The sequence below is a fragment of the Rhamphochromis longiceps genome, linkage group LG6, assembly GCF_057381845.1.
Source record: "Rhamphochromis longiceps isolate RC_006_pf linkage group LG6, R_longiceps_female_GT1.1, whole genome shotgun sequence".
Classification (NCBI taxonomy): domain Eukaryota; kingdom Metazoa; phylum Chordata; class Actinopteri; order Cichliformes; family Cichlidae; genus Rhamphochromis; species Rhamphochromis longiceps.
Genome location: NC_140562.1, coordinates 29,491,189 through 29,516,717, shown reverse-complemented (window position 1 = coordinate 29,516,717; position 25,529 = coordinate 29,491,189). Strand labels below are relative to the sequence as shown.

Below are 25,529 nucleotides of genomic sequence, written 5' to 3'. Positions count from 1 at the left end.
TTTTTTTTCCTTTCTGTCTTCTTTCAAATTCCTCTCTTTCACTCACCTTCCCATCTGTGTTTCTCTCCATCCTGAAGTGATTAGCATGGCCCCATCATCAGCATCACCATTAGTGTCGTCATGGTCCTTTATATCCCCACTAGTTCAATCGGTAATCCTCTCTAAACAATCCCTCATAGCCCTGATTCACCATTAGCTTATCAATAAGCCCAAATAATCACTATCAGCTACAAAGAAGCCAAAGCAGGAGGATCTGTGGCGGTCAGCCCAACCCAAAAGCTAATAATAAGCCCTTACTGGGCCTTACGCCTCAGGCTGAACTGCATGATTTGTGGCTGAGCACTGAGCCCCAGCCAGCTTGATCTAAAACAGTCTGACACTGGCTTATTGATCACGCACATTGATTCAGATGGGAGTGAGTGCTAATACACATGAACTCAACGCCAGAATGAACTCCATCCCAGTATGTCATTAACTTTTATTTCACATTAACCATACCACCTCAGTCCTCTTGACTCTCTCTGCCTGCTATCTCAGAAGAGAGAGTCAATCAACGAGGGCGTCAGCAGTTTCACCACAAAACCCTCAAGTGGATTACATCACCACCTCTTGTTAATGTCTGTCACAAGCCATCACCATGTTGTTGACTTCATGCAGTCATCTACTCAACTTTTAGTATAGCTAGATATTGGAACCAGTTGTATCCAGTCATAGCGAGCCACAGGCATGACCTCTTTGTCACTGAGAAGTACTGGATTTTGATTCTCTGCAGTGGAATACAGTTTCCCTCTTTCGTTCTTGCTTTCTGACTTCCATTGTTTCCTTCATCTTCTATTTGTCTTTCCATCTTTCTGTCTGCCTTGTAAAAAATGAGCAGTTTTTTTCTGGAGGTAAACACAGCCCCCATACAGCACACATCTGCAGGATTGTGTAACAGGATATGGAATTTAGTAGCCTATCTACATAAACCATTGGACGCACACCCTGTATTCTCATTCCTACAGTCTGCCAGGGTTTCCCCTATAGGCTGGAAAAGGAAAGGTGAGCAAGTCTCGAGTTACAAAAAATGTAAACAAAGAAGAAAGAGTGGGTATTGATATTACAAATTAGGTGCAATCAAAAATGTTTGCATTAAGTGAAAAGGAGTGGAAAGACATACGTTTGTATGTGTTTGAGATAGGGAGAGGTTAAATTGTGAAACAGAAATAAACAGTAATGAAGTGAGAGGAAAAAAGGAGTCAACCAAGCAGAGTGGTGACTGAGAGGGAAGAAGAATAATTAAAAGACAGAGAATGATCGAGCTTTGGGAGGAGGGTAATTGCAGGAAAGGGTGATTATTAGTTCGTCACTATCCCCAGTCTGGAGGCTCCCAGACCAAGGCCACGGATAAGTGAAATCATATGGCTGTCTCATCACAGAGCAGAAAGAGAGAGTGCTGATGAATGCAGACGCTTTCAATGAAGCAGTAAACATTAATTCAAAAACGCTCTTTGACAAATCCACCTCATTTATGCTATAGCCCATATGGCTCTATGAGTGAGCGCCTGTGTTAATGTGTGCATCTTTACATCCCTAATGCACATTCTTCATCTTTATGTATCCAACACTTTTGTTTTAGGACTCTTTCGGTGATTGCAATCAAGTGAATGAGTAGTGGTGAGTGAAATAGTCACACCATACAGTTAAGTGTCCATGAAATAAGTGCCACTGCAGAATCCTTCATTGTTGAACAATGAAGGATTCTGCAGTGGCACAAAGCTATAGGAAAGCCTCGTTGGTATGAGGAAGACAACACCTTAAATCTTCATAAAATACAATCTAGCCGTAGTAAAGAAACAGAAGGAAGATGTTTGTATTTGTTTTCAATTTAATTATATCTTTCTATACCAGGTGTCACAAACCAGGTGTGACCAATGGATTTGTTTCTGTACTGACAGTTATAGAAAATAGCAGGGGAAGTGATGACAGATTGGTCTTACTAAAAACTTTACATTTATGATAAAACCTGTCTAACTGAATATATGCTGTATATTTTATTGGTAAAACTATGGCAGAGTAGTTCATAAATTGTTTTTATTCAGCATTTATAGCCATAGAAGGCTTTGTCAGGAACTCATAAACAGAATTAAACACAATTTACAGGAAACGTTACAAATTCAGTAATGTTATAAATTTTGTTTATATTCTGTGATTATATGACAAAAGCAAATATTTGTGTAGCAAATGATATAAGAGCCTGTATAAGTGGAAGTGTTTGCCCCCATCTGTTAAAGGAAAAACTTTCTCTGAAAAGTAAATTAAATGAAAAAAAATGTTTACAAAAATATAAAGAGTTTAGTCTAGTTTCTGTACTATTTTATCTTGGTCATGAATTAAAAAACAAACAAAGAAACCAACTTTATTTGCTCTTAAGATCTGTGGTTGTAAATCCCCAGGGGAGCTGCACTACCAAAGATAACACTAATGCACTTTTAATCTCAGCCATTCACTTAGCAAGGATATTTACAGTTTTCTAGAGAAAGGCTTGCCTGAGGGAGACGCTTCAAAAACAAAAAGAGCTGCATGGAGAAGAGTGATGATGTTTTTGTTTTTTAGAGATAGCACGAGTAGCCCCAGCCTTTTAGATGAAGCTCAGCTCATTCTGCAGTGGTGTTATGTGGTTTTCTTTAACTCTTATTCACTCAGGCAGGCTAAATGATTCATTGTTTTCATTTAAGGAAGACACCTGTAGACATGTGCGCGAGTGGAGGGAGTATTTCACACATAAAGCCACTCTCATTGACATGGCATCAGATACTGATGGTTTATCAAACTCACTGAGACATGAACACATTTCAGACATCTGCTCAAGTGTGTTAAAGGTGTTTTTGTAATATTGGATGCTCAGTGCAAATGCTCATTTTTAAAAAAGCTGTAAAGTCCACATAGATGAGAAGAAAGGTAGCAGTGCTGTAAAGTGTTAATTTTAAGCCTGTGTCGGACCTTTGTTTTTTAAGTATGTTTCAATTTGTTTTCACTCAGGAGTAGTTTCATTTTTCAACCTTTAGTGTGGTTTTGAATCCCAAACTACTTGGTTAGCTTAAAGAAAAGATCATGGGTTGGGTTAAAATGAGCCTTTCACAATTCTCTATCCTTGCCTGATGAAAAATTAAGTGAAAAGGTAATCAGTGCCTGATCCACTCATCCACATGTGATGATTTAGGAGTAAGACTAGGCTAAACATACCTGCAGGCTGCCCAGTAGACCCACAGCAGCCTTGTGATTGATATACAGTATTTAGGAGTACAGTCACTGTCTGTGTGTTAGACTATTTTTTCTTTTTTTTTGTCTTTCATATTGCACTGGAAAGAAAGTACATAAACGAAGAAACGTGCATCCTGGCTTCATTTATTTCAGTCATGCTCAGTACTGTAAAAATACAATTTAATTTGCGGATAAAGACTGTCATTAAGTATTATTTCCCAAATTAACGGCTGGTAAAAGTTTAATACCAGCCCACCCTGCTCACAGTGAAACCTCAACACTACAACCAGAAAATCTCCAGGACCTGGCATCAGTCTAGAAACTTTTTCCACATCCATTTCAGTGTCAAGAATTTCAAGGCCTCTGGTCATCTCGCACCACCACACAGCATCCCTCTGTCTGTCTTTTTGTCTCTCTCTCTCGCTCTCCCACTCTGTAGTCTGTCCTCAACCAACCCTGAAGAGCTTTATGTGCGGGTTTGTTAGTTTTGGGAGCTGCTTTACTCAACATCAATCCAGGCTGGACAAGTAAATGCCTTAAAATGAGTGAAATCCCCCCCCCAAAGCTGATAGTGCAGGGATAGTACCGGCTTATGTGTTCCAGTGGGATCTGGATGGAGTTAGATTGAGAATAGTACGGAGAGCGCGAGTCGGGTGGGGGAGTGTTTCCACTGTTGAATTTAATATAAATGTACAAGCAAGAATCATATGTGCTCTCGTATAATGACTCGTATCATAAACATTTTACAAAACAGAGTGGAGTTATGCTATTGAGCTTGGACACTGAAAAGACAAAAAAGAAAAAGGAGAGGAAGTTATAACCCAGAGACAGACACAGAAACGGTGGTGATGAGATATGAGAGAAATGAAAAATTTCCATGATTTCATTGTGTCACCCTGATACTCTGCTCCTTTTTTCTCTCTCTTGTTCCCTCCATCTCTTGCCATGCTGTAACTCGGCTGTGTGTTTATTTTCTTCCCTTCCAGCTTCTCTTGCTCACATATCCATCTAGCCCCCCTCTCCTCTCTGTCAATTAGCTCATGTAAACTTTGCTTTCCCTCATTGTTTTTCCAGGGGAAAGTGCCTCTGCTTTTGATTAAGCCCAAGGCTCTGCTTTAATACATAGCTCCCCCTGCCTCCCTAACATGCACACGTGTGCACGCACGCATGCACACATACAGTAGAAGCATCGTATTTCTGCTTTACTGCGCAGCAGTAGTTTAGCTTTTGCAGCCGTGCACTGATTGACTGCCAGCTTATATGTTTCTTTCTAACATGAAGCTGCTTCATGTTTGTTTGTGCCTGTCTATTCTACACAAACGCTGCTGCATGAAGGGTTGCCATGTTTGTGGTTCAGAAGTATGCATCTACATACAAACACAGGGAGAGACACACATGCATAGGTGTGGTTTGGGTGGTAGATGGCAGTAGCACCTGTCTGCCAGCTGCTTGTTGTCCCTTGGGAGCTTCAACCGCCTGACTGACAGGTGAGGATACCCAGGGCTGAGAGGCACAACACAGCTGTCCTAGCCCAGATGCTGAGGAGGGACAAAAATCCTCTGTGTGTGTTCGTTGCCTCATTATCCTCACCTCCACTTTTTTGAGTTTTGAATAAAACGGGTGTCGTTGAGATCAGCATGAATCAAGTTTGTTAACAGGTGAAACTGACAGAGAAAAAACTGACCCTCATTTCTGCCATGTGCTTTGTTTCTGTTCTTTCTCTTATTTTCACTCATTGTTGTTTTACAAAGATCTCAAAAGATCAGTTCTTCCCTCACTTTCTTCCTTTCTTTCACTTTTGCTTTTTTCCTTCCCTACCTCCTTCTCACTCCTTTTCCTTCCTTCCCTTGTTGCCTCTCTTTCTCCGGTTCCCTCCATCTCCCCTTTTCCACATAAAGCTGTTTTTCATAGAAGCCCATGCAGCCTGGAATAGCATTCCCCCGGGCGCTGCAGGGTGAAACACTAGACTTTTCTGAGCCCAAGCCAAACAGATGCTGGCTCTTGGAGTCCCACCAGAAACAAGCCTTCATGCTTCTCCCTTTTTTCTCCTTCTCTCTCACTTTCATGCTTTTTGTCTTTTCTCTTTCTGTCCCTGGTTCCCCATCTTTCTTCCTGGTCTCTCATTCTCCCGACACTTTCTCACACTCTCTTCTCTGTCCGAGTCTCTTCCTTCTTTTCTGTCAAGGGCAACATCTTAGTTTCTTAATCTCTTTGCAGTGTCGTCAAAGCAGCCTGGTGTCTGGGCTCGAAAAGTCTGTTCAGCCTCTGCTTCGTTAAACTCCCTCCATTAAAATCCCTTTGTCAGGTGTCAGTCGCTTTGTGCTCCCACTTCTGAGGAGAGACTCTTTGCTTGGAAACAAGGAAGGAGTGGAAAAGTGGGGTTTCCTTTCTTCCTGCTTTACCTTGCTTTTTTGTGCTTTATCCTCCATGAAGTCTGTACTCCTACCTTTTGCTTTCTCTGTTGTTTTTTGTCCTTCCTAAATTCGCCTAAATCTTTTTTTTTTGGTTGTTTTTGTTTTGGCAGAACTTGCTATCCTCCCCCCCTCGTCCCCCTGCCTGTATAGCTCCTTCCTCTACTTATTTTTCTCCCTGCCTTTCTTGCTTGCTCAGTCTTTAAATTTGCTTGAACCCAGGGACCCCGACTGTTACGTAAATGGGTTAAACACAGACACACGTGCTCGAATACTGTATGTACACACTTATGCCTGCACATACCCTTTTTCATTGCGTATGCACACACGCACAGAGCGCTATAGGGCCAAACTTGGCTTTGCAGCTTTTGGCAAATGTTCAACTCTCTCCCAGTCTCTTCTATCGCTCACTAGCTGATGCACTGTTTACATGAGCTGCCAGTCACAACCAAATCAAAAGCCTTTTCCTCTGAGCTAAGAACAGTTGGGGGCCTGGGAGGTATGCAGTGAGTTGGTGTGCTAATACTGATACGACTATCGCCATTTTTGGTGGCTGAATATCCCCATTTGTGTCAAGTGCTGCTGCTCTGCAACAACCTTAGTAAGGCTGGGTCTTTTTAAACAAGTTCTCTTGGTGGAGTGGAGCAGTTTAATAACACTTAACGTTTTTTGAACATACTCTGGGCTGATTGCAGGTATTTGATTTTTACATAATTAAAATTTACTGCAGGGAAAAGTGGGAATCCTTCTGTGGTCTCAGCAATGTTTAAATTAGAGTTTCCCTGTTGATTTGAATATCTTGTTATTTATTATTGAATGACTTAATATCTTGATCATATTACACTGGTTCCTAACAAAACAGCCATTCATCCTCCTAAATGAACCCTGCGAACCCTAGGGTACATAAGCCTTTTATAAGGTTATGTAACATATTATGGTGGCTTCACCAGGCATTACATCACGGGGTTAGATTACTGGGGATCAGTTCTGCTCAAAGACAAAACTCTACCCCAGCATACACACATTGCTTCCTGCTTTATACCTATATATGCTGCTGATGAAAGCTCATGTTTGTTAAGTAAATTGTACTTGTTTGGTGAAGAGAACAATGACCTTGGGTACTAGTATCTGTTGCAGAGAGCAAACACTAAGAGTTGATTAAGTCTAAGACGGGTAAGTCTAAGTTTTGGGTTTCAGACAGCTGGTCAGAGTTACTTCCCTCTTAGTTAAGCACATGTTTGGGTAATAAAGAAAAAACATCATCAGTGGAGCTCTGACACCACGATTCACCGTGGCAACCAGTAAATAAAGAGCAGAGCCTCCAGTGTAGTCAGAAAAATGAACGTGGGCCAATATGGACCAGAATATTTTTATAAAAAATAAATGAATAACCACAGGTGTAGAAGAGAGTCAGCAAGTTAAGACGAATACCGATAAATACATTTAAAGTGTCCTCCATTCAATCATTTGCCCAGATTGAATTTCCAGTAATTAGTAATGCAGTTTGAATCCTATTAAATTGTACATGAGATTGATAAATATGTTGTCACCTGTAATATTCAGTTGTACTATGATAGGAATTAAAATGATAAAGTACAGTTTACTTATGACTTTAAAGTCATAGCTTTACCCAGTAAAAATTAATCTGATGATTTGCAAGGACAAGTTCAGACTTGAAATTTTTTGTTTTATTATTTTGTGTTTAATATAAAATAAAGAATTAATATATTTTATAATAGATGTAATTTTGCTGATAGGAATTACAAACGAAACAAGCAGCAATATAAATTGCTGTCCAAAAATTCAGCTGTTTCTGAATTTAAGCGCTTAAATTCAGAAACTACATTTGGACCAGTTTTGGAAGTCTGGGGTTTTCTCATTTGTAGCACACAAATCCTCACTCAGAAATATTTATCTTGAGTATTTTATGTGTCTAAAACTTCATACAAGTTATTTTTTTAAAACAGTGATTGCTACAGCAGTGCACAGTAAATGTTTTAGCGTGGGGAATCCACAGAGTTAGAAAAAGATAGCCTATAGATTTTATTCTGTGCTGAACACCACTAATCTGTCCTTACACCAGTATCAGATGGATTCATTAAATCATGTTCCTGGGATTTTAGTGTATTAAAGACGTTAAGTTGTGCAGGTCAATGTAATCCGATATATACTTTGATACTGAAAGTATGCATGAGGAAACGAAACAGAGTTGCTTCAGGTGCAGCATAAAAGGAAGAATCAGAGAGACTCAGATTATGTTTAAGAGCATGTTCAGTTCAAAGAGTCAGTAACACTGACAACTAAACTAGGGGTTAACTATTTATGGTGCAGAAAATCTGTAATTTCCATCATCTCAGGGTTAAACTCAAATTTTTTACCAAATTTGTTTTCTAGAACAGGCCCCTAATTGTTTGTGTTCTCTTGTCTGAGTCCAAAATGAGCGTCAGGGGCCTCAAAAAAACTGTGAGAAGAAAAAATTCAGCTGATCAGTCATGGTTCAGTCATCTCTGAGCATGTTCACACTTGTTCACTCTGAGTTAACAGCATGCATGATGCATTTAAAAAAGCCACCATCAATAAGCTGAAATCCACCATGGCAAAGGGTAAACATGGAGCAGAGCTTCTAGATTGTGCATTGAAATAGCATGTGACAGTAGAGATTTATCAGGAGCAGGGACAATGAAAGAGCCCAAGTTGGAGTGGAGAAACTGTGTGCACGCCAGTCATTCATAATTTAGCAGACTTTGAGTCCTTTAGTAGCTGATTAACAGTGGCATTTCACAGCATAGAATTAGTTAAATATGTAAATATATTTAATTGATTTTAATTATTCAGATGCAAAGTAGAAGTTGTTTCAGTCATGTACAGTAAATGTTTTGTGACATTCTGATACTTGTTTTATTTTTAGATTCTCATTGACTTCTGAGGAAATAAAACACGTCAGACAGCTCCTTCAGGTTCTGCAAGAGGACCTGAAGAGTATCTCTTGGTTCTCAGGAAGGGTCATGTTATCACAGTAACTGACTGAGACTTAGTTTAACTGAAAGCCCAGAGTTTCCCTCACCTAAGGATTAACAAGCTCTTAGTTTTCCCTAAACCCTCTTTCTGAAATAAACCCCTAGTGTGATTGTGGGAAGCTGTACTGTAACTGTGTGTTTAGCTTTAGCTTTGGATCTAAATTTCATTGATTAGGGTCATAGGCTGAGGCTAAGCAAAGCACTATTAATATGGATTAGCCACACAGCACAGTCAAATACCATGGTCCAGTTGCCATGTGGACAATCAGATAGTCTGTGCGTGTATGTTTTTGCGTCTGTGTGTGTGTGTGTGGGGGGGGGGCTTAGCTGGGGCAGAGTTGCAGGGATGTTGTGTGGGGTGATTGTGGTAAGGAGGTGAATTAGATTTAGAATTAGTATTAGTGAAGAGAAGTTAAGCGGGATGGGCTTACGGGCTAAGCGCTCAGTGGTGGTGGGGATGTGAATCCTTATATAAACACTGATACGCACACATTGAAACAGCAAGATCAATCAATACATGGAAGCTTTTTTTGTTTCTGAATATAATCTATTTAAAATAAGGTAGACAAGAAGAGATGGAAAGAAATGACTGAAGATGGCTGACAAACTAGCACATAGCTCTCTCACACACACACACACACACACACACACACACACACACACACACACACACACACACACACACACACACACACACACAAAAGTGGTGTTTTAGCAACTTGTTGTCTCTGGGTACACACATGCTTTGTCTGTGATCAGAACTCTAAGCAGACTGAGGACCTCTGCTGTCTGGCAGAAGCCTTGGGGTCGCCTGATGTCCTCTGCCTGAACTGAGTGCTCTTTTCTGGAGAAAGAGACTGAACATGGCAAGAGGTGATAGAGAGAAAATGTGTGCATGTATACATTATCCAGTAACAATCTCTGTTTTTATCTGTGTCACTTAATCAAATAACTCGTGCTAACTCTTTCACCCTCACACACGCGCATATTGACCCCGTGTGGCAGTGATGCAGCTCCCCATTGAGTGTCTATACTGCCAAACAGATGGTGGTCTGCTTTACTGTACAACTGCATCCTGATTGGTTTATCTGCTTGTCTGTGTTGGTTCCCTCTCTTGTTTGTTTGAACTCCAAGCTGTTCGGAGCTGCACTTGCTGTGAGGGTTACCACAATTGCCATTTGTTGGATTATCTTGGCGTCATTGTTCCTTTTTAAAAAAAAATTCTGTCTGTCATGTTGATTTTTTAAATTTTGGGGGGGAAACCATTCTTTCCTGAATTACGGATGTTTTGTTACTAGAAATAAATTAATTAGGGTCCACAAATTGGTGTGGTGAGATTTTTTAAAATATATATTTTGTGGTTTTATAATACTTATTATTGTATATTTGACCTCATGCACTAAGGAGGAGTTTTTTTTCTTTCTTGTGCAGCTAAATACATAGCATCAAATTTTTATCTTTGCTCATGGCGCTCCATCAAAGATTACACCCAAAGATAAACTCACAAAATGCCTGCTGGTGATAGTGACTGCTGGGTCAACTTCAGCCTGTCTGTTGCGCCTGGCTCCAGCTCCCTCACATGACCTCACCCTTTACCCCTCATCCCTCTCATCATCTGCCCTGACCGGGCTGCACAATGGACAAAGAGTGCCTCGAGAGTTTGTGTATGTGTGTGTGTGCTTATGTAAAAATGTGTGAACGTTACCAAGTGCCACGCTGTTTCTTTTTGAGCACGCTCTTGTCTCTCTTTGTGTGGTAAAAGTGCATGCACCGTGAACCAGACTTGATAAGATGGCAGTTTAGTTCCTGAATCCTGGCGCTCGAGGGCACAAGTTCATAGTCTGTCAGCTTTGCCATGTCCGTGCAAACTCCTCTCTTCCTCCTCTGTAATCCTCAGTCTGCATAGCAACAGTCAAACACACGGCGACACATCAGCAACACGGTGAGACACAGAAAATGAACATTGACATGGCGCAAAATGAGCGAACATCAACCCCTTGCCAACCTTGTGAAACTTCGCTATCATTGGCGCATACATTTTGACACGACTGTGATTGGTCACTGCGGGTCCACACCCCTGTGTACACACAAACAGACACTCACACTTATAAACACGTTCAAACACACTGTTTGCTTTGCTTGCCCTACGTTGAGCTGTCTGGCTGGCATCATCTCCAACTGCAGAGCCAAAGGGTCAGAGGTGACCACTGCTTGGCAGAGCAAGCTCCATGTCCTTCCGCTCTTCTCTGAGTGTGTCTGTGTGTTGTCAACGTGACAGCATGACCTCTTTGATCAAGTTTGCTCTCCCGGAGTTTTCCTCCATGTATATACAGTATAATATACACAGCCTTTACATGCAGCCCTGTTTTTGCTCTCCTCCTGTGTTTGCCAACAGCTCCTTTCCTCCTCTCCTGCTAGCATCTCTACTCCTTTTTTCTTTTGATTCCCCCCAACTACCTCCCACAGCGTTCTTAGTTTCTGAATCTCACCCTCCCTCTGTCCTCTTGGCACAGATTGACAGGACAGTCTCTTTGATTGTTCATACTTCCCATTGAGACTCATATTGTGGCAGAACGGAGCCCATTGAATGGTGCACTGTATGAATGCAACCAAGCAGGGGGCAGTGTCCAATATTTACTTCATGCAAAAGTTAATGTTATTTTTATGTGTTTATATTTATTGAAATTATACACTTGGATTTTTTTTCCAGATATATGACTTAGATCACTTAGATGTTATTATAGAGAGAACTTTTTTTTCAGTAGAAAATTATTTTGATTATGAGTTTTATGTATTCCCAATAGAACAATAATAATTTTCAGATGCATTCAAATGGATGTATTCTGTCTTTTCTTTCATCATTCCATTTCTCAGGAGCAAACAACTTAAGAGTTTCTCTGTAATTGGGTCTCTTGCTTTCCAGTGCAGCGTATTCACCCAGCAGACTTATTGACGTATTGTTATGTTCATAAAGTGGCACATTTGCTCTGAATTTTCATTGAAGTGTTCCCCGAGAGAAAAAGACTTGGCTGCTGGAAGAATGTTTGTTATCACTGTTATCTCAGTGGTGCTTTTGGAGGAGTTGGCAACCTTGCTCAGTATCACTTTGTGGATTTGTGTGCATGTGTATGTGTGTGTGTGTGTGTGTGTGTGTGTGTGTTGAGGATGTTTTCTCACTCTTATCGAAGTGTCCTTGGCTGCGCAAGTGCACCAACGTTCTATCAGTGTAAATCACCTTCTTTTATGTGTCTTGTAACGAACTGGAAAGAGTTTCAGGCATAAAAGTGAGAGAAAGAACAAAAACAATAATACTTAAGACATGTGCTGGTAAACAGGCAAGGATGTGTGGGCAGAAAGTGAGTGGTCTGTGTTGTTTAAAAGTGTTTGACTGATGCATTGGAACCAGGTAGGTGAATACGTATAAAGATATATTGACTATATTAGACTAACATTAGTCTAATATAGAAAGAGAAAGGAATAAATGGAAGGACAGCCAGTGCTACATGGGGGAGAGACTTACCTTAAAGCACCCCTCTGCTGGCCAGACAGGAAGTGTGTGTAACACCCTCAGCACAAAGACCCACAGTGTGTATCTAGGGCAGCAGGAAAAGGGACCGGGGGAGGAGAAATCCAAGTCTCAACACATGGCCTTCCCTTGCTCTTCAGTTCCATACTCAGCTTAGTACTGTACTTTCTCTGCAACATTTCCAGCTTTCCTTTTACAAAGCTGAAAACTGTGAGATGCTTCTCATACTCATACTTCCTTTTCTAAACTGCCTTTTAATTTCTTCCTGATTTTGCTCTGCAAAGTTTTATGATTCTTGTGCTGGTTTCTTCAGCTGCAAACATGCATTCTGCCACAGTTTCATTTAGTTATTCTTCTTTCCATTTTCAAATCATGTTCTTTCCCCTGCAAATCTATATTCCCTTGGCTCGCATATCTGTGTCTCTGTATTTCCCCTCTCTCTGTGTCTGTCTGTCTCTGTCTCTTTGTTGAGCAGTGCTCAGCTCCTGATGTTGCAGAGTGTAAGGCATTTTGATTTGAAACACTTTCTTTGAACATGATAGTACGCATGCTATGTAAGGGTCTTGCTATCTAAGGGCAAAATGCAGAAGGGATAAGCTCCTACTCACATCTCAATAATATTCACGGCTCCATATTTCTCTTTGATTTTATTCACATCACATCTCTCTCTCTCCCTTTTCATCTCTTTGTCTCCATTTTCTCCATTCCTGGCCTGCTTCTCTGCAGTCTAGAGAGTGAAGTCTGAGCTAACTGAGACGCCTGGCCCAAGGCCTTGTTGCTTTATTTGCATTTCACCATGGTTTACGTGTGCCAGGAAAATGCCACCTGGTGGCGATAGCAAACCACTGCAGCCATTTATTCAGTGTGTGTGTGTGTGTGTGTGTGTGTGTGTGTGTGTGATTTAGATGTTTGTGTCTTGTGAAAGCCACGTAGGTAGTGAGAATAGTGAGAATAAGTGTACCGCCTCTTCCTCCCTCCTTCTCCCTCCCACATGTTCCCCTTCTTTTTCCATTTCCGGCCTTTGTGCAGCTGTATTTATTTAGGCTTGACCAGGGCATTGCAGAGACACTGGTCCTTAACACGTTTGGGCCCCCACCCGGTTGACTCCTTTAAGCTGAGTAGAGATGAAGGTTGACAGGGTAATAATGCTGGTGTCAACACCACTTACAGGACAGTTATATCAGTATCAGCTCGGCAGGGGGACGTTCACACTCTGTTAGGCTAGGTCGTGAACCGTGCTGGGGGCCCCCAGCCTCAGCCACAGATACACTCACACATGCATTTCTCTTGAGCTGCTGTTAATGAAGCAGCTTAAATGTACATAATGCAAGGTCTTCATGCTGATATAAAGATAACACAACTTCACGCGTAGATACACGCAAGCTGAACACATTAATTCAGTGTCGATACACTTTTTCCACATTATTTTTAATACATTCACAGAGTACGTTTGTACCAGTGTGTGCTCGCTTGTGTATGTGTGTTAGGCTCTGTGCCTTCTTGTGTCAGCTTAAGTAGGACTCTTGCTCCTTGAGCCCTAGCGCTCCTTCAGGACTTTGAGTGTCTGTCCAAAGGCAAGTCTCGTCAGCATGACTCCAAAGCACAGAATCTCATTTACACTCGACTGTCCATATTAATTATGAATCAGAGTGCTGTCGGAGGCTTCTGTGACCGCATTGCATAGCAATGATCACTGTAACCAAATGGGATACTTAGAAGCATTCCTGCCTCACAAAACCTTTTATTGCCTCGATTACTAAATGAAACTATAAACATGCAGAATGTGCTGAGAGCTTTTGTTGTGTCTTGCAGAGAGTTCATAAAGGATTCAGATTTGATCTCACAACTCCAAAGTACAAAAACTTGGTGTAACAAAATCAAAGCATATTGCAGTGTTTTGTAAATTATCATTGACCTGTGTTGTACTGCCGATAGTGTAACAGCACGTTACCTGTTTCATCACAAGAACTGTGCTAGGTTTAAAAATGGGGACATACTTTAACTGAAATCCTTCAAACACTTTGTAACTTTGCAATTCCTTTCCATAGTACAGGCTTTTAGGGGCTGAAGATACAAAATGATTAAGTGTAGTCTCTCATGACCAAACCAATCTCCACAGTACCAGAAAAGCAGCTAGAAGCCCTCCTGATCATAGAGAAAAATAAACTTTCTTAGTTTTATCTTTTATTAAACAACAATTCCCAGCAGTGCCACTGCAAAAGATGTCTCTGAGAAACCTTGTTGAATTTTGTTTTAACTTTTTGTTGAAACTGAGGTTGTTAATGTTGTTTCATGAAGTAAAGAGCTTAGACTCAGTCTTCATCTAATGTGACTGGAGCCCAAATGGTTTATCACTTATATAAATGGCATTCTTGATGCTATGAACATCAGTAGTATTCAGCATAGATTTGTGCTCTCGCCTTCTACACACAGACATCTCTAAATTTTCCTTCAATTTTTTAATTGTTATGCAACTTAGAGGGTCACATCTCCAGATCCTTAACCATTTTTCTTTGAGCAACATCGTTGTTAAAATTGTCAGTGGTTCTCTTTTACACTGATCTTCATCCCTTCATCCCAAATCATGATTCCACCCGCCAGCTGATATTAACTCCATCACATCATCACTTATTTATTTTTTACCTCATGGCTTTTTACCCCTGTCTCATAACTTTCCACCATGCAGACTTTTTTGGAATGCATTTGAGGCCTAAAAAGCAGGCATTAATTTGTTCTTACAAATAAACTAAAGGTGTCCTGACAAACATTATATATCTTGTCTTCAAACTGTTTGGAATGACATACTGTACAAGTCAAAGTAAATTTAGAAACTCCTGCTGTATTTATTTACATTTTCCATACTGTTGCTCTTTCCAACTTGAGGTTGTATTTTGCTGTCTGCCTTTGGATACACTTCTGTTTCTTTAGCATTAAACAAGGAAAACCACACTTGTGAATAGTACAAATACAAAGATATAAATGGTTTCACCACTGAGCACTCCGTAAACATTTACATAAATTCAGACGGGGCAGTAATAAAAAAAAAAAAGGTTAATGTTTGTGTGTTAAAATAAACACCAGACTGTGGCAAAAATATTCTCACATCTGCATAGTAAATACAGTATTATAAAGACCTCTGTGGGGGAAAAAAATCCCCTGTGTTTTGTTATTTTTCACTTTATCTGCATTCTTCTTCTTTATTTTATTTTTTTTGGGGGGGGGGAATCGGTGACTTAGAGTAATCTGACACGCTTCCCATACTGGCAAGATTAACAGAATGCATTGTTTCACAGGCTCTGATTTAAGGAAGCATGCCACGACGTGTGTGTAGATGCTAAGTCTGTGACTCATTTTCAGCTCAATACAGTAAACTTGTAGAGCGGGGCAATATGGGTTAAAAATCTTAAAACTTTGATCAAGCACTGTGGCTTACTTTAATGCCACAAGTGAATGACTTTACACATCTACAGGAAACTAACTATTCATGTTTAAACCCATAAATAAAGATTTTTACTACTTATATTTCCTATTTAACAGCACACATTACCGAAGTGTGTGTTGGCTTTTTCTCTTACAGTCAGAATTTCCTAAGTAAGTTATAGGCCTAAAACCTAAGGATTAGCATAACATATATTGTGGCAGCCTGGGAATAATCTTGCAAGTTTATAAAGTCAACATTTTTGGAAAAAACATGTCTCTGGAAACCCAGTGATGGAGAAACTTTGCAGTATACAAGAAATTGCACTGGTGGAGAAAAAAGGTGATGGTAGGATGAGAACAAGGATAAGTGGGGGAATGAGGAACAGAGGAGAATAAATAAGGAGTGGGGTATGTGTGGGCATCCAGCCAGCCAAATACCCTCCAAACCTCCACTTTGACTATCACCCTCTCCACTCGTTGCCTGCGACTTCATGCATCCTCTCTAGACCATAACCCGCTCCCTTTCCCTCTCCCACTTTTCTTTCGCTTCTCTTCCCATCCTCCATACCCCCAAGCCTTGTAATCCCTCCTCTCTGCTCCTCCCACTGCTCTTCCCCCTCACTCCTCTTCCCTCCTCCTCCCCGCTCGCTCCTTCTCTCTTTTTTTCAATCCTTCCCTTCGTCTCTCAGCATCTCTCTCTCCTGGGTCTTCTTGCCATGGTGCGGTGCTGCTGGCAGAGCGTGGGCGCAGGCGGCACACAGACGGGAGCACAGATGGGCAGCAAGCTGCGCAGGGCGGCCAGGCACACCTGCTCCACACACACACGCGCGCACACATACACACACACACATGCACACACAGAGCCCTACTCTCCCAACCCGCCTCACAGCCTGCCTGGCACAGTGGCACGGTGATACAGGGACACAAACACAAATACACACAGACACACATGTATACATATATAGATACATACATTTATTTGTGCATTCACATAAACAGTTGGGCGTGTGCAGATTTGTAATACATTTTGTATATGCCAGACGAACAGTGAGCATATATAGCAGCTAATTACACCATAGATTTGTCAGTTTCCGCTGACATTTTCGTTCTCTTATGACTCTTATTGATTCAAAGTTTGGCTTCTAAGCAACTTATAAGATTTTCCTCTAAGAGTAAAGATTTGTAAAGGTCACATTCACACTTTGGTTTCAGCACATGGGGATCTGGTTAAGACTTTTAGGACAAAAGCGTTTTTGCTCACATACAGAGATGTATACACTAAATAGCAGAAGTGATGAAGACTTATTAACACAGAAACAGAAATGTTCCCTCGTATGACACAGACTTAAATAATTAAAAAATGAAACAGAAATATATATATATTAAAATAAAAAGGGTAAAAAAAATAATAAAATAACATCCAATAAAAGAGCTGAGTGAACATCTGTGTGGGATAGCCGGGGGGATTAGGAGGGTTTGGAACATTTTAAGCGCATTAAGGATTAAAAAAAGGTCAGAATGTTTAGCAACATACCGATAAACCTCTTAAGCGAAACCCAATTGGGAGGCTGTACCGCGTTATCCTGTGTTTTGGGGAGGAGAGGAGAGGAGAGCTGAGGGGGAGGAGGAGACGGAGGGGGAGTGGTGGAGTTGACATTTGTTCCAACAAGGAGGGGAATCTCAACACATACTGGTAGTTACACACATGCATGCTCACACATATGGACACATGCTGGTTTGATGTGGCTACAGAGTACATTAGCTCACTTGTTGGTTTTCATGTTGATGTTGGCAGTGTGCGTGGTTGTACCGCACATACTCACAAATGACAAGCAGTGTTTATGAATCTGTCAAACAGCGATGTGCCACTGCAGAGCCCACTTGTTACTTCTTTCATTTTTGATCAGCAATGACTAGCAAGATGTATTTTCATTGTCAGGAGACGATATGAAGATTTGCGGTCTCTCACTGTTTTATGTCTATGTCAAGAGTATATCAATTAAAAAGAAAAAAATATAGGAATTGTAATATGGATTATTGAGTATTGATTTAAATGTTCCAAGCGAAATAATCATCTTGAGCAATGTCCTGACACGTTTCAGATTTTCCTCAAATCACAGAGGTCTAGTTAGTTTATCCGTCCAAAGGACTGATGAGCTTATGCCGTAGCAAGGCATCTGGCCACAATCCACAGTCGCTACTCCTCCTACAGTGTTGGTCAGAATTTAATCAAATGTACAAATGTGCTTGAGGTCAAGGTAACATGGTTCATTTTATAGACAATAAATTGTAACAGATTAAGCCTTTTTCTCTTTGGTTTAATTGCTTTTACAATCATTGGTGCCTCAGTTTTTACACCTTTGAGCACTTTCAGTTTGTTACTGACCCAGAGTTCTTTCAGGTGATGAAATTTGTAACGGAGTTAGTCCTCACTTGAGTACACACAGCTTTAGCGTCTTCCGATGACCAAAACAGTTGAAAAAGCCACTGAGCTAAAACCTTTATCCACATCTGTGGAACAGATGTTGGATTGATTAGTTGTTTGTTGGGGAGGATTCTTTAATAGATCCATTTGTGACCTTGGAGATTAACAGCGCAGGAGGTAATATTGGGGAAAGAGTGATTAGTGAAGAAAATTTAATAGCTTAGGAATTATTATAACTAATGAGGATATCATATGTTTTTTAAAAAAATGAGGAGAAGGAGAATCCTCCACTTGACCTCATGAAAATTAGGAGGAAAGCCACAGGAATTAGTGCTGGGTGTCAGAGAGATGGTAAGAAGGATTGCAACCTAGAGAGCACAGCCACAGTCAGATGCATGGTGCTGTATGTCAAAGCCATGATGAGTTGGGTTGTGTGGATTGTAGCGGAGTTGTAAGAGAGAAAAGTCTGCAATCAGCAATCAGACAGTATAAAGAACCAGCACAGAGAGAAAGCAGATGCTCAGCTAAAACTCACTACACTATTTATTTATTTAAAATTAAAAAAATTATTATTTAAAATGATTATAAACTAATGATTAAAAATCCAAACATTTACATATAATTAGCACTCATTTACTTTGAGCGTACACCAGCATTTAGTTGTGCAAAGTCAAGTTTGTTGATAACCAGCTCTCATTTTTAGGGACTTACGACATCCCAATTTACTCTTTACTTCCAGGATGTTGCACATAAAAGTGAAATCCAGGGGAAAATTTTAGTGCAAAGCCAATGTTTAGCTAAGTTTTAGTTAATCACTGTGATACTCACTTACCTAAATGGTTACATCAACAGTGATGGATGGGCTGTATCACATAAAGTCCGTCATGAATAACTGTATATATTTGTATATTCATACACTGTTATCAGAGTAGAGTTTGCGTGGGCTTCTCATGTGCACCATCAGGACACAATGCATACACTGTTTTTCTTTGTATGTCGTCTTTTTAATTCACTGGGTTCAAGCGGCTGCGGAGTAGGCTGAAAGGTTTGAAGTCAGAGATGGGTTGCTGGTGGAGGACGCAGAGGGGCATCTGAGGGAGGGAGTGGCTGCAGGACTCTGATTGGGGTTGCTGAAGGGAGGGCTTTAGGGGGCTGCGGTGAGAAGATAAGGGGCTGGATGCGTGGATGGAGGGTGTTGAGTGTAGAGTGGGGGGTTGTGGCTGCTGTCGTAGGCTGCAGCATGCACAGCAGTGATAACCAGACCTCTGTCTTACCTCCCTCTCGCCCTGTCCTCCTCACTCGTCTCTACAGCTTTATGATGCACTGTTGAACTCAACAGTGGCACCTATTTCCAATGAGTGATGTTGCGATGTGTTGTAAGCACAGTCTTAGTAGGCTAAAGAGCCTGAGCTCAGAGCAATAGAGCCACAGCTGTTGATAGCTTCAGTATCTATGTAGGTTATCATATTGTGCAGTTTGCAGAAAAAGATTTTCAAGAGCTGAATAAACTCTGTAGGTGGGAAAATAGTATTATCAAAAGTTCTTTGCTTAGAATAAAAAAGAATACATAAATAAGATGAAAAATCAGAGCGATAATAGGAGTCTCTGTATCAATCGGTCTCATATACTGTGAGAGTTGGTGTGCCCAAAGGCAGTCAAAACCTCAGGGTGATGTTGAGAACAGCTATCAGTTTTCCTGCTGCTACTCATATGTGCCTGTCAGCTCTTATCTATACCATGAGCCTTAGCTTTCACACCTTGACAAGAGCAGAACATGTTCAGGTCATGACAGGCCAACAATAGGCAATTTAAGACAGATGGGCAGAGTTTCCAAGTGCAGGATCTTTCCAGAATGTGATATGTCCATACTGAAAATCAGTTGTTCTCCATTACCCAATAAGATTTGCAGAATATAATTTTAAACCAGAATATGGTATTATCGTTGTTAGGTAAAGCCAAATTCAGGTGATAAGAGCTTCCTGCTGTCACTGCGGTATTGCAGGATGGGCTGAACTTGTTATATTTGTTTAAAAAAAAAAACACCAATTGTGATTTCTGCCATTTATGCCGCAATTATTTGTAACATCTGTCAGGTGGCAGGAGCAGACTGGCTACAGAATAATCCTTCAATTAGTAACTTTCTTAATATCCTAAACAAACAGAACTGAGCATCAGGTGCCACACTTGTTACTGTAAATAATCAACCGTGGAAGCAAATATAAACACAGAACTGATTATGCATGTCAGTAGACATGCATAATCACACAAAACATGATAATAAGTTGTATGCGCCAATATGATTTCTTGAAGCAAATCCACCAAAGGAAATGTTGGTGTAGGAAAGAAGCTACGGACATTTTACAGTTTTTCAAAATTCATGCCTCACACGTGAATTTGTGCAGCTTCGTGGCGGCAGCCATGCTTTCTGTATTAGATTGTGAGATATCTGTAAAGCGTATTGTTCATACAGTAACGGTCCATTGCATCTAAGCGCCATATGCATAGTGTGAGAAATAGTGTTTACATTAATGTAGAGCCCTCCGGTGAAATACTACACAACGGTTAAAAAGTCCATTGAAGTGAGGCTGTTTTCTCCACAGCTTTCATTGGCCACCATATATGTTTACTCTGCGTGTGTACCTCAGTGTTTGTTCACGTGTGTGTACGTGTGTGTGTGTGTGTGTCTGAATGTGTCTGTGTGCATGCGTGGCGGGGGCGCAGCCTCATATGTTTGGAGTGAGTGCCGTCAGTTAGCTGGAATGTGGCACTACCGCCAATGCTAAGATGGCTGCCAAGCTCTAAGATGGCTGCCAGGATTACACCCAGCCAGTGAGAGACACAGAAGAGCGAGACATTCTGCATGAAAAGAGAGGGGAAAAAGAAGCTCTCTTTCATTTCTGTGCTCTTTCTTTCTTTCTTTCTTTCTTTCATTCTCGCTCTTGTCTGTCTCGCCCCTCTCTCGGTGGATAAGCACTGCTTCGTAGGCAGCGAGACAGGTCTGTTATTGTTTCTGCTCAGTAATCTGTGGCTTAGTGTGGCTGCAAGGCAAGTGCTGCTGGCAGGAGTCTGTGTGCTCTGTTATCACCTACAGCCTGCAGATAAACACCTCCTTTAGCTAGCTTACTAGCTAGCAAAAGCCTAGCTAGGCCTGAATGGACGGCCAATGGCATGAGTATCCCACATCACACCAGTCCAGGAAGTGAACTTGGTCTCAAACACCCATGTGTTTTTCTTTGTGACTTGCACTTTTACTCCAACTATCACGTGAATGAAGCCTCAGTAGACCAGTCATAACAGGTGTGCACAGCTGCACACATGTTAGGTTTGCGTTTTATGCGCTTGTGTTTTCTTTGTTATTATTTTATTTCAAAGGGACGAGCGTTGCCTCAATTTTATACAATTTTATACTCTGCGTCAAATCCCTCTGGACGAGCAGGCTGGCCTGGTCAATGTTATCTCTCGATCTGCATGTGTGTATTTATGTGTTTGTTCTTGTAAGGATTACAACATGTATTAAAGTATGAAGCAAAAATTACAGGAAGAAACAGATTGAGAGTGAGTGTTATGTGTGGTTATGTGTGTAAGGTGTTCTGTTTACGCAGACTAAATCCCTACCAGCAAGAAAGTATTAAATAGGATTAGGGAGAGGGATATGATTGCGTGGTTAGATACTAAATGGCATAGCAGCACAGTGTAAATCATCGCACCTTAAGTCTGGAGGGACAGAGGGAAACAGGAGAGAACAGTCTTAGATACAACACTGTCACACAAAAATGTGCGAATTCACACGCACATACATTCGCAAGATGTATACCATACCGCAGCACATACTGTAAGTCCCTCTTATTCCCTCTCACACCTGAAATATCACATTCTTGGCAACATGAACACACAGCTATGACTCATTGAGATGTTGCACGCTTACCAGTATGTTTTTATTAGTTTCTTAAGCATGCAAATCAGATAATAACCATTAGTCTGTCTCTATCCTTTTTGCAGAATCTGGACAATCAGACAGCTCCAGCCAACAAGGGGACACAGACATCAAGCCACCACCCAATGGTGGGTATATGCACAAGCACGTGCCTATGTTCAAACCCTCTTAAATTAGCGTTAAATTAATTTCACCGAGCTCATCAAGCTTCATCCACACTAATTAGTTTTGCTTTAAAACCGAACACCTGAAAATGCATAAGACATGACTGTTCACATACACTGACGATGAGTAGCATGATAAAAGGCAGAATTCAACTGCACAAAAGCTGCTACCAGCTGCTGAATGATTTTAGATGAATTCGCCATTGGTACTCAAGGATGATTTGCAGAAACTGGTCATGTGGCTGTAACATGAAAAATCATCAGGCTAATCAGGCATCGAACACAGGTGTATTGAATCCGTGACATCACAGGTTCCCAAAATCAATTTCCAAACTAAAAACCACAGTTTTCAAACTTTTACCTGGCTCAGCAGCGTTTTCAGGGTCCTGATGCAGCAGAATAGTTTGAATGTTAGGTATAAACATGAAATTGCAGACTTAACAGGAGGGACGTTTTACAAACTGACCTGTTGAAACAGCAGCATCCTATTACAGTACCAGGATTATATTCAGTGAGCTCCTAAGGATGACCTGTTCTTTGTGCTTTATTGCGTTGTTCTTCATTTCTATGTGCTTTATTTTAAACATCTGAGATGCTGGGAATGAAAACACCCGAATTCATAAATTACACACTTTAATCTATGAATTCGGGTGTTTTCCCCGATGGTGTGGGCCCATACTTTAGTCCATACAGTGTAATTCAATTGCGTATTCCCATAGATGTTGCTCAGCAAACAGAGTTAGAGATGGAGTCTCCTGAGTTTCAGTTTAACATTTTTTGTGTTTTTGTGTGGGGAGGTGGGTTTTCCCAAAGCTTTTGCGTGTATTTGTAAAAGCTTGATTATTTCCTCGTCTGTACAGGCCACCTGAGTTTCCAGGACTGTTTTGTCACCTCAGGAGTGTGGAATGTGGCAGAGCTGGTCAGAGTGTCTCAGAGTAAGTAGAAAAACCAGATCACGACACAGGCAAAATGCCTGCACATGAGTAATTACAATACAATGCATTTGTTTCCTCATTGAAAAAAAATCTACTGCAACAATGCAGCATAGCATTTTGAGCATATCCTCTTATCTCATGCTGGCATATTTCTCGCTTCCCTTTTCTTTTCTCCCCACATTCCCTTTATATTTGTCTCCTTGTCAGCTCCCGTAGCCACAGCGTCGGGTCCTAACTTCTCACTGGCTGACCTGGACAGCAGCCCCAGTTACTACAACATTAACCAGGTGGCTCTGGGGCGGCGCTCTCTCACCTCCCCTCCTTCTACCAGGTAAATACTCCCCACAGACATGAGTAGTGAAGGTTGTGCAGACGTACAGTATACGTTGCACAGGAAACATCATGGAGAGGTACGGCTGTCTACCATAAGTAGACCGTCTAGTGGGTGAAACCACCATGTGGCTTTAGCAGTTCTGCCTTGGTTAGTGATGCCAAGGGCAAACTTGAGGGAAGTGTGAAATCACAGTACTGTAATATTTACCAACCGTATATTGCTTGTTATCACAAAGATGGCTACAGTACACCATCTCATTGAAGTTTCTTGTTATGAGTGGTGTGCAGCTATGCACTACGAGTCCAGTCCCAGTCTTGGATTCTCTTTATATATGTGTATGTCTCTCAGCTAGCTGCTCTTGTCTTTATGAATGTGTGATGTCTCTTTCTGCTTTTTACTCTCTGGGTCTTTCTTAACCTTTTCTTTCTATCTTCTTACCTCTGTCATCTGCTGTCACTTTAGGTCTGAGGTGGAGTTGTACGCAAACCTTCCAAGGAGGTAGTTATAAACCTGAGCTTCATCTAAAAAATATAAAAGATACAACTTGGCGAGACACATGCACAGGAAAGCACGCACAAACACTTTCAGAAAGTCGTGTGTGACTGCCTCTACTTTCTGACTTTGCCTTCTCTTTCTTCCTTTTCCATTCACAGTTTTGACATTCATTGTGCTTTGTCTGCTCCAAGACTTTGTGATTTTGTTTCCCCTAAAATGCAAAAAAAAAAGTCTGTTTATATGAAAAGTTCTTACTTCTGCTAGGTGTTGTCCTTCCCATCATATATTTTTATTAAAAAAAATCCTACCTGCTCTCACTCTCTCCATTTATCCCTTCCACTTTTACTCCAACCACCAAATATCCTCTCGTGTCTGCAGCTCCACTAAGCGGAAGTCCTTAGATGATAGCGAGCTGGAGAGCCCCACAGATGATGTTTTCTACCCTGGGCGTTCGCCTGCTGCCAGCTCCTCCCAGTCCAGTGCGTGGCCTAATGACATGGAATCAGGTACCCTCCTACCCCACCCCACACCTATCCCTTGAAGCATCATGAAGCTTTTGCACTTTCTGCCTGATTTGCACCCCCAAGTCCAAACTGATCCCTCCATCTGACTTTGTCACTTCTCCCTACCGCAATCTGTTGCTGTCACTGTGGTGATGTACTCAGCCCTGGAGACCACTCATACACCTCCACTCACCTTTCTTAAGGCTCTGTGGCACAGTCTGATCACTCTACTTACAGATACACACAGTAGTTAATTTGCTCATGCTTAGTTAATATATTATTGAAAACAATGGCTGTGTTTGACTAGGATCTGTTTGTATTTAAAAGTTTGGTGTGAAACCATATACTCAAACACGTGAATATAAAATATGTAACCTTGAAACAGAAAATGTTTAAAGTCACATGTCTCGCATATGACAGAAATGCAAATACATGCCTTAATAAAAGAGAGATGAATAATAAAAATGACAATGCTAAATGCACCAAATATTTTAGTTTAGTGTCTCCATTGTTTTGGTAGTAATACTTGTGTCATTTAGCTCCGGACATTTTGCTCTTTATTCTACCTCCTCAATACCTGAACCCCTTTCTTGGTCACTTTTCTTCAAGCATTCATATGTTCTCACCCTCACCTTAACGCCACTATCATGCATACAGTTTACCTGATCTGTTGTCAATTATAAGTGATTCACAACCTCCATCATACACAAATGCTCACACTTAACTCTCTCTCTCTCTCCTGTCTATATATCTTCTCCTCTTTTTTCTCTTATTCTTCCCCTATCTCATTGTTAACAATACCCTTCTTCACTTTCAGTGCAGCACCATTTGGCGAGTGTGCAGGAGAGGAAGATAAAACATGAAAACGATGGCGTGCAGTTTCCTTACCATGGTTAGAACAACATTGATTACACTCATATTTATTTACTATTTATCAGCTTTTATGTAGCTCAGTCATTCCTCTGTGTGTATGTATAAGTGTGTGTGTGTGTGTGTATAAAATATAGATAGATAGATAGATAGATAGATAGATAGATAGATAGATAGATATACACACATTATGTGTGTTTGTGTGTTGCATAAATGTGGGGAGGACAACTATAGCATGCTAAAAGTGTGTAA

At 40.9% G+C, this 25,529-nt stretch overlaps 1 protein-coding gene across 7 annotated transcripts in view; it reads left to right on the top strand.

The window, feature by feature from the left end:
• The window catches only part of nfixa (nuclear factor I/Xa), a 109,722-nt gene that overhangs the window by 64,554 nt on the left and 19,639 nt on the right, over positions 1-25,529 (top strand). For 6 of the 7 annotated variants that reach the window (XM_085410142.1, XM_085410138.1, XM_085410140.1 and 3 more), the window contains 6 exons: positions 22,042-22,104; positions 23,001-23,075; positions 23,283-23,406; positions 23,872-23,907; positions 24,283-24,410; positions 25,225-25,299. In XM_085410142.1, the coding sequence (XP_085266268.1) occupies positions 22,042-22,104; positions 23,001-23,075; positions 23,283-23,406; positions 23,872-23,907; positions 24,283-24,410; positions 25,225-25,299 (501 nt within the window). The remainder of the gene's footprint in view (positions 1-22,041; positions 22,105-23,000; positions 23,076-23,282; positions 23,407-23,871; positions 23,908-24,282; positions 24,411-25,224; positions 25,300-25,529) is intronic. The other variant, XM_085410139.1, reaches the window with a different exon arrangement.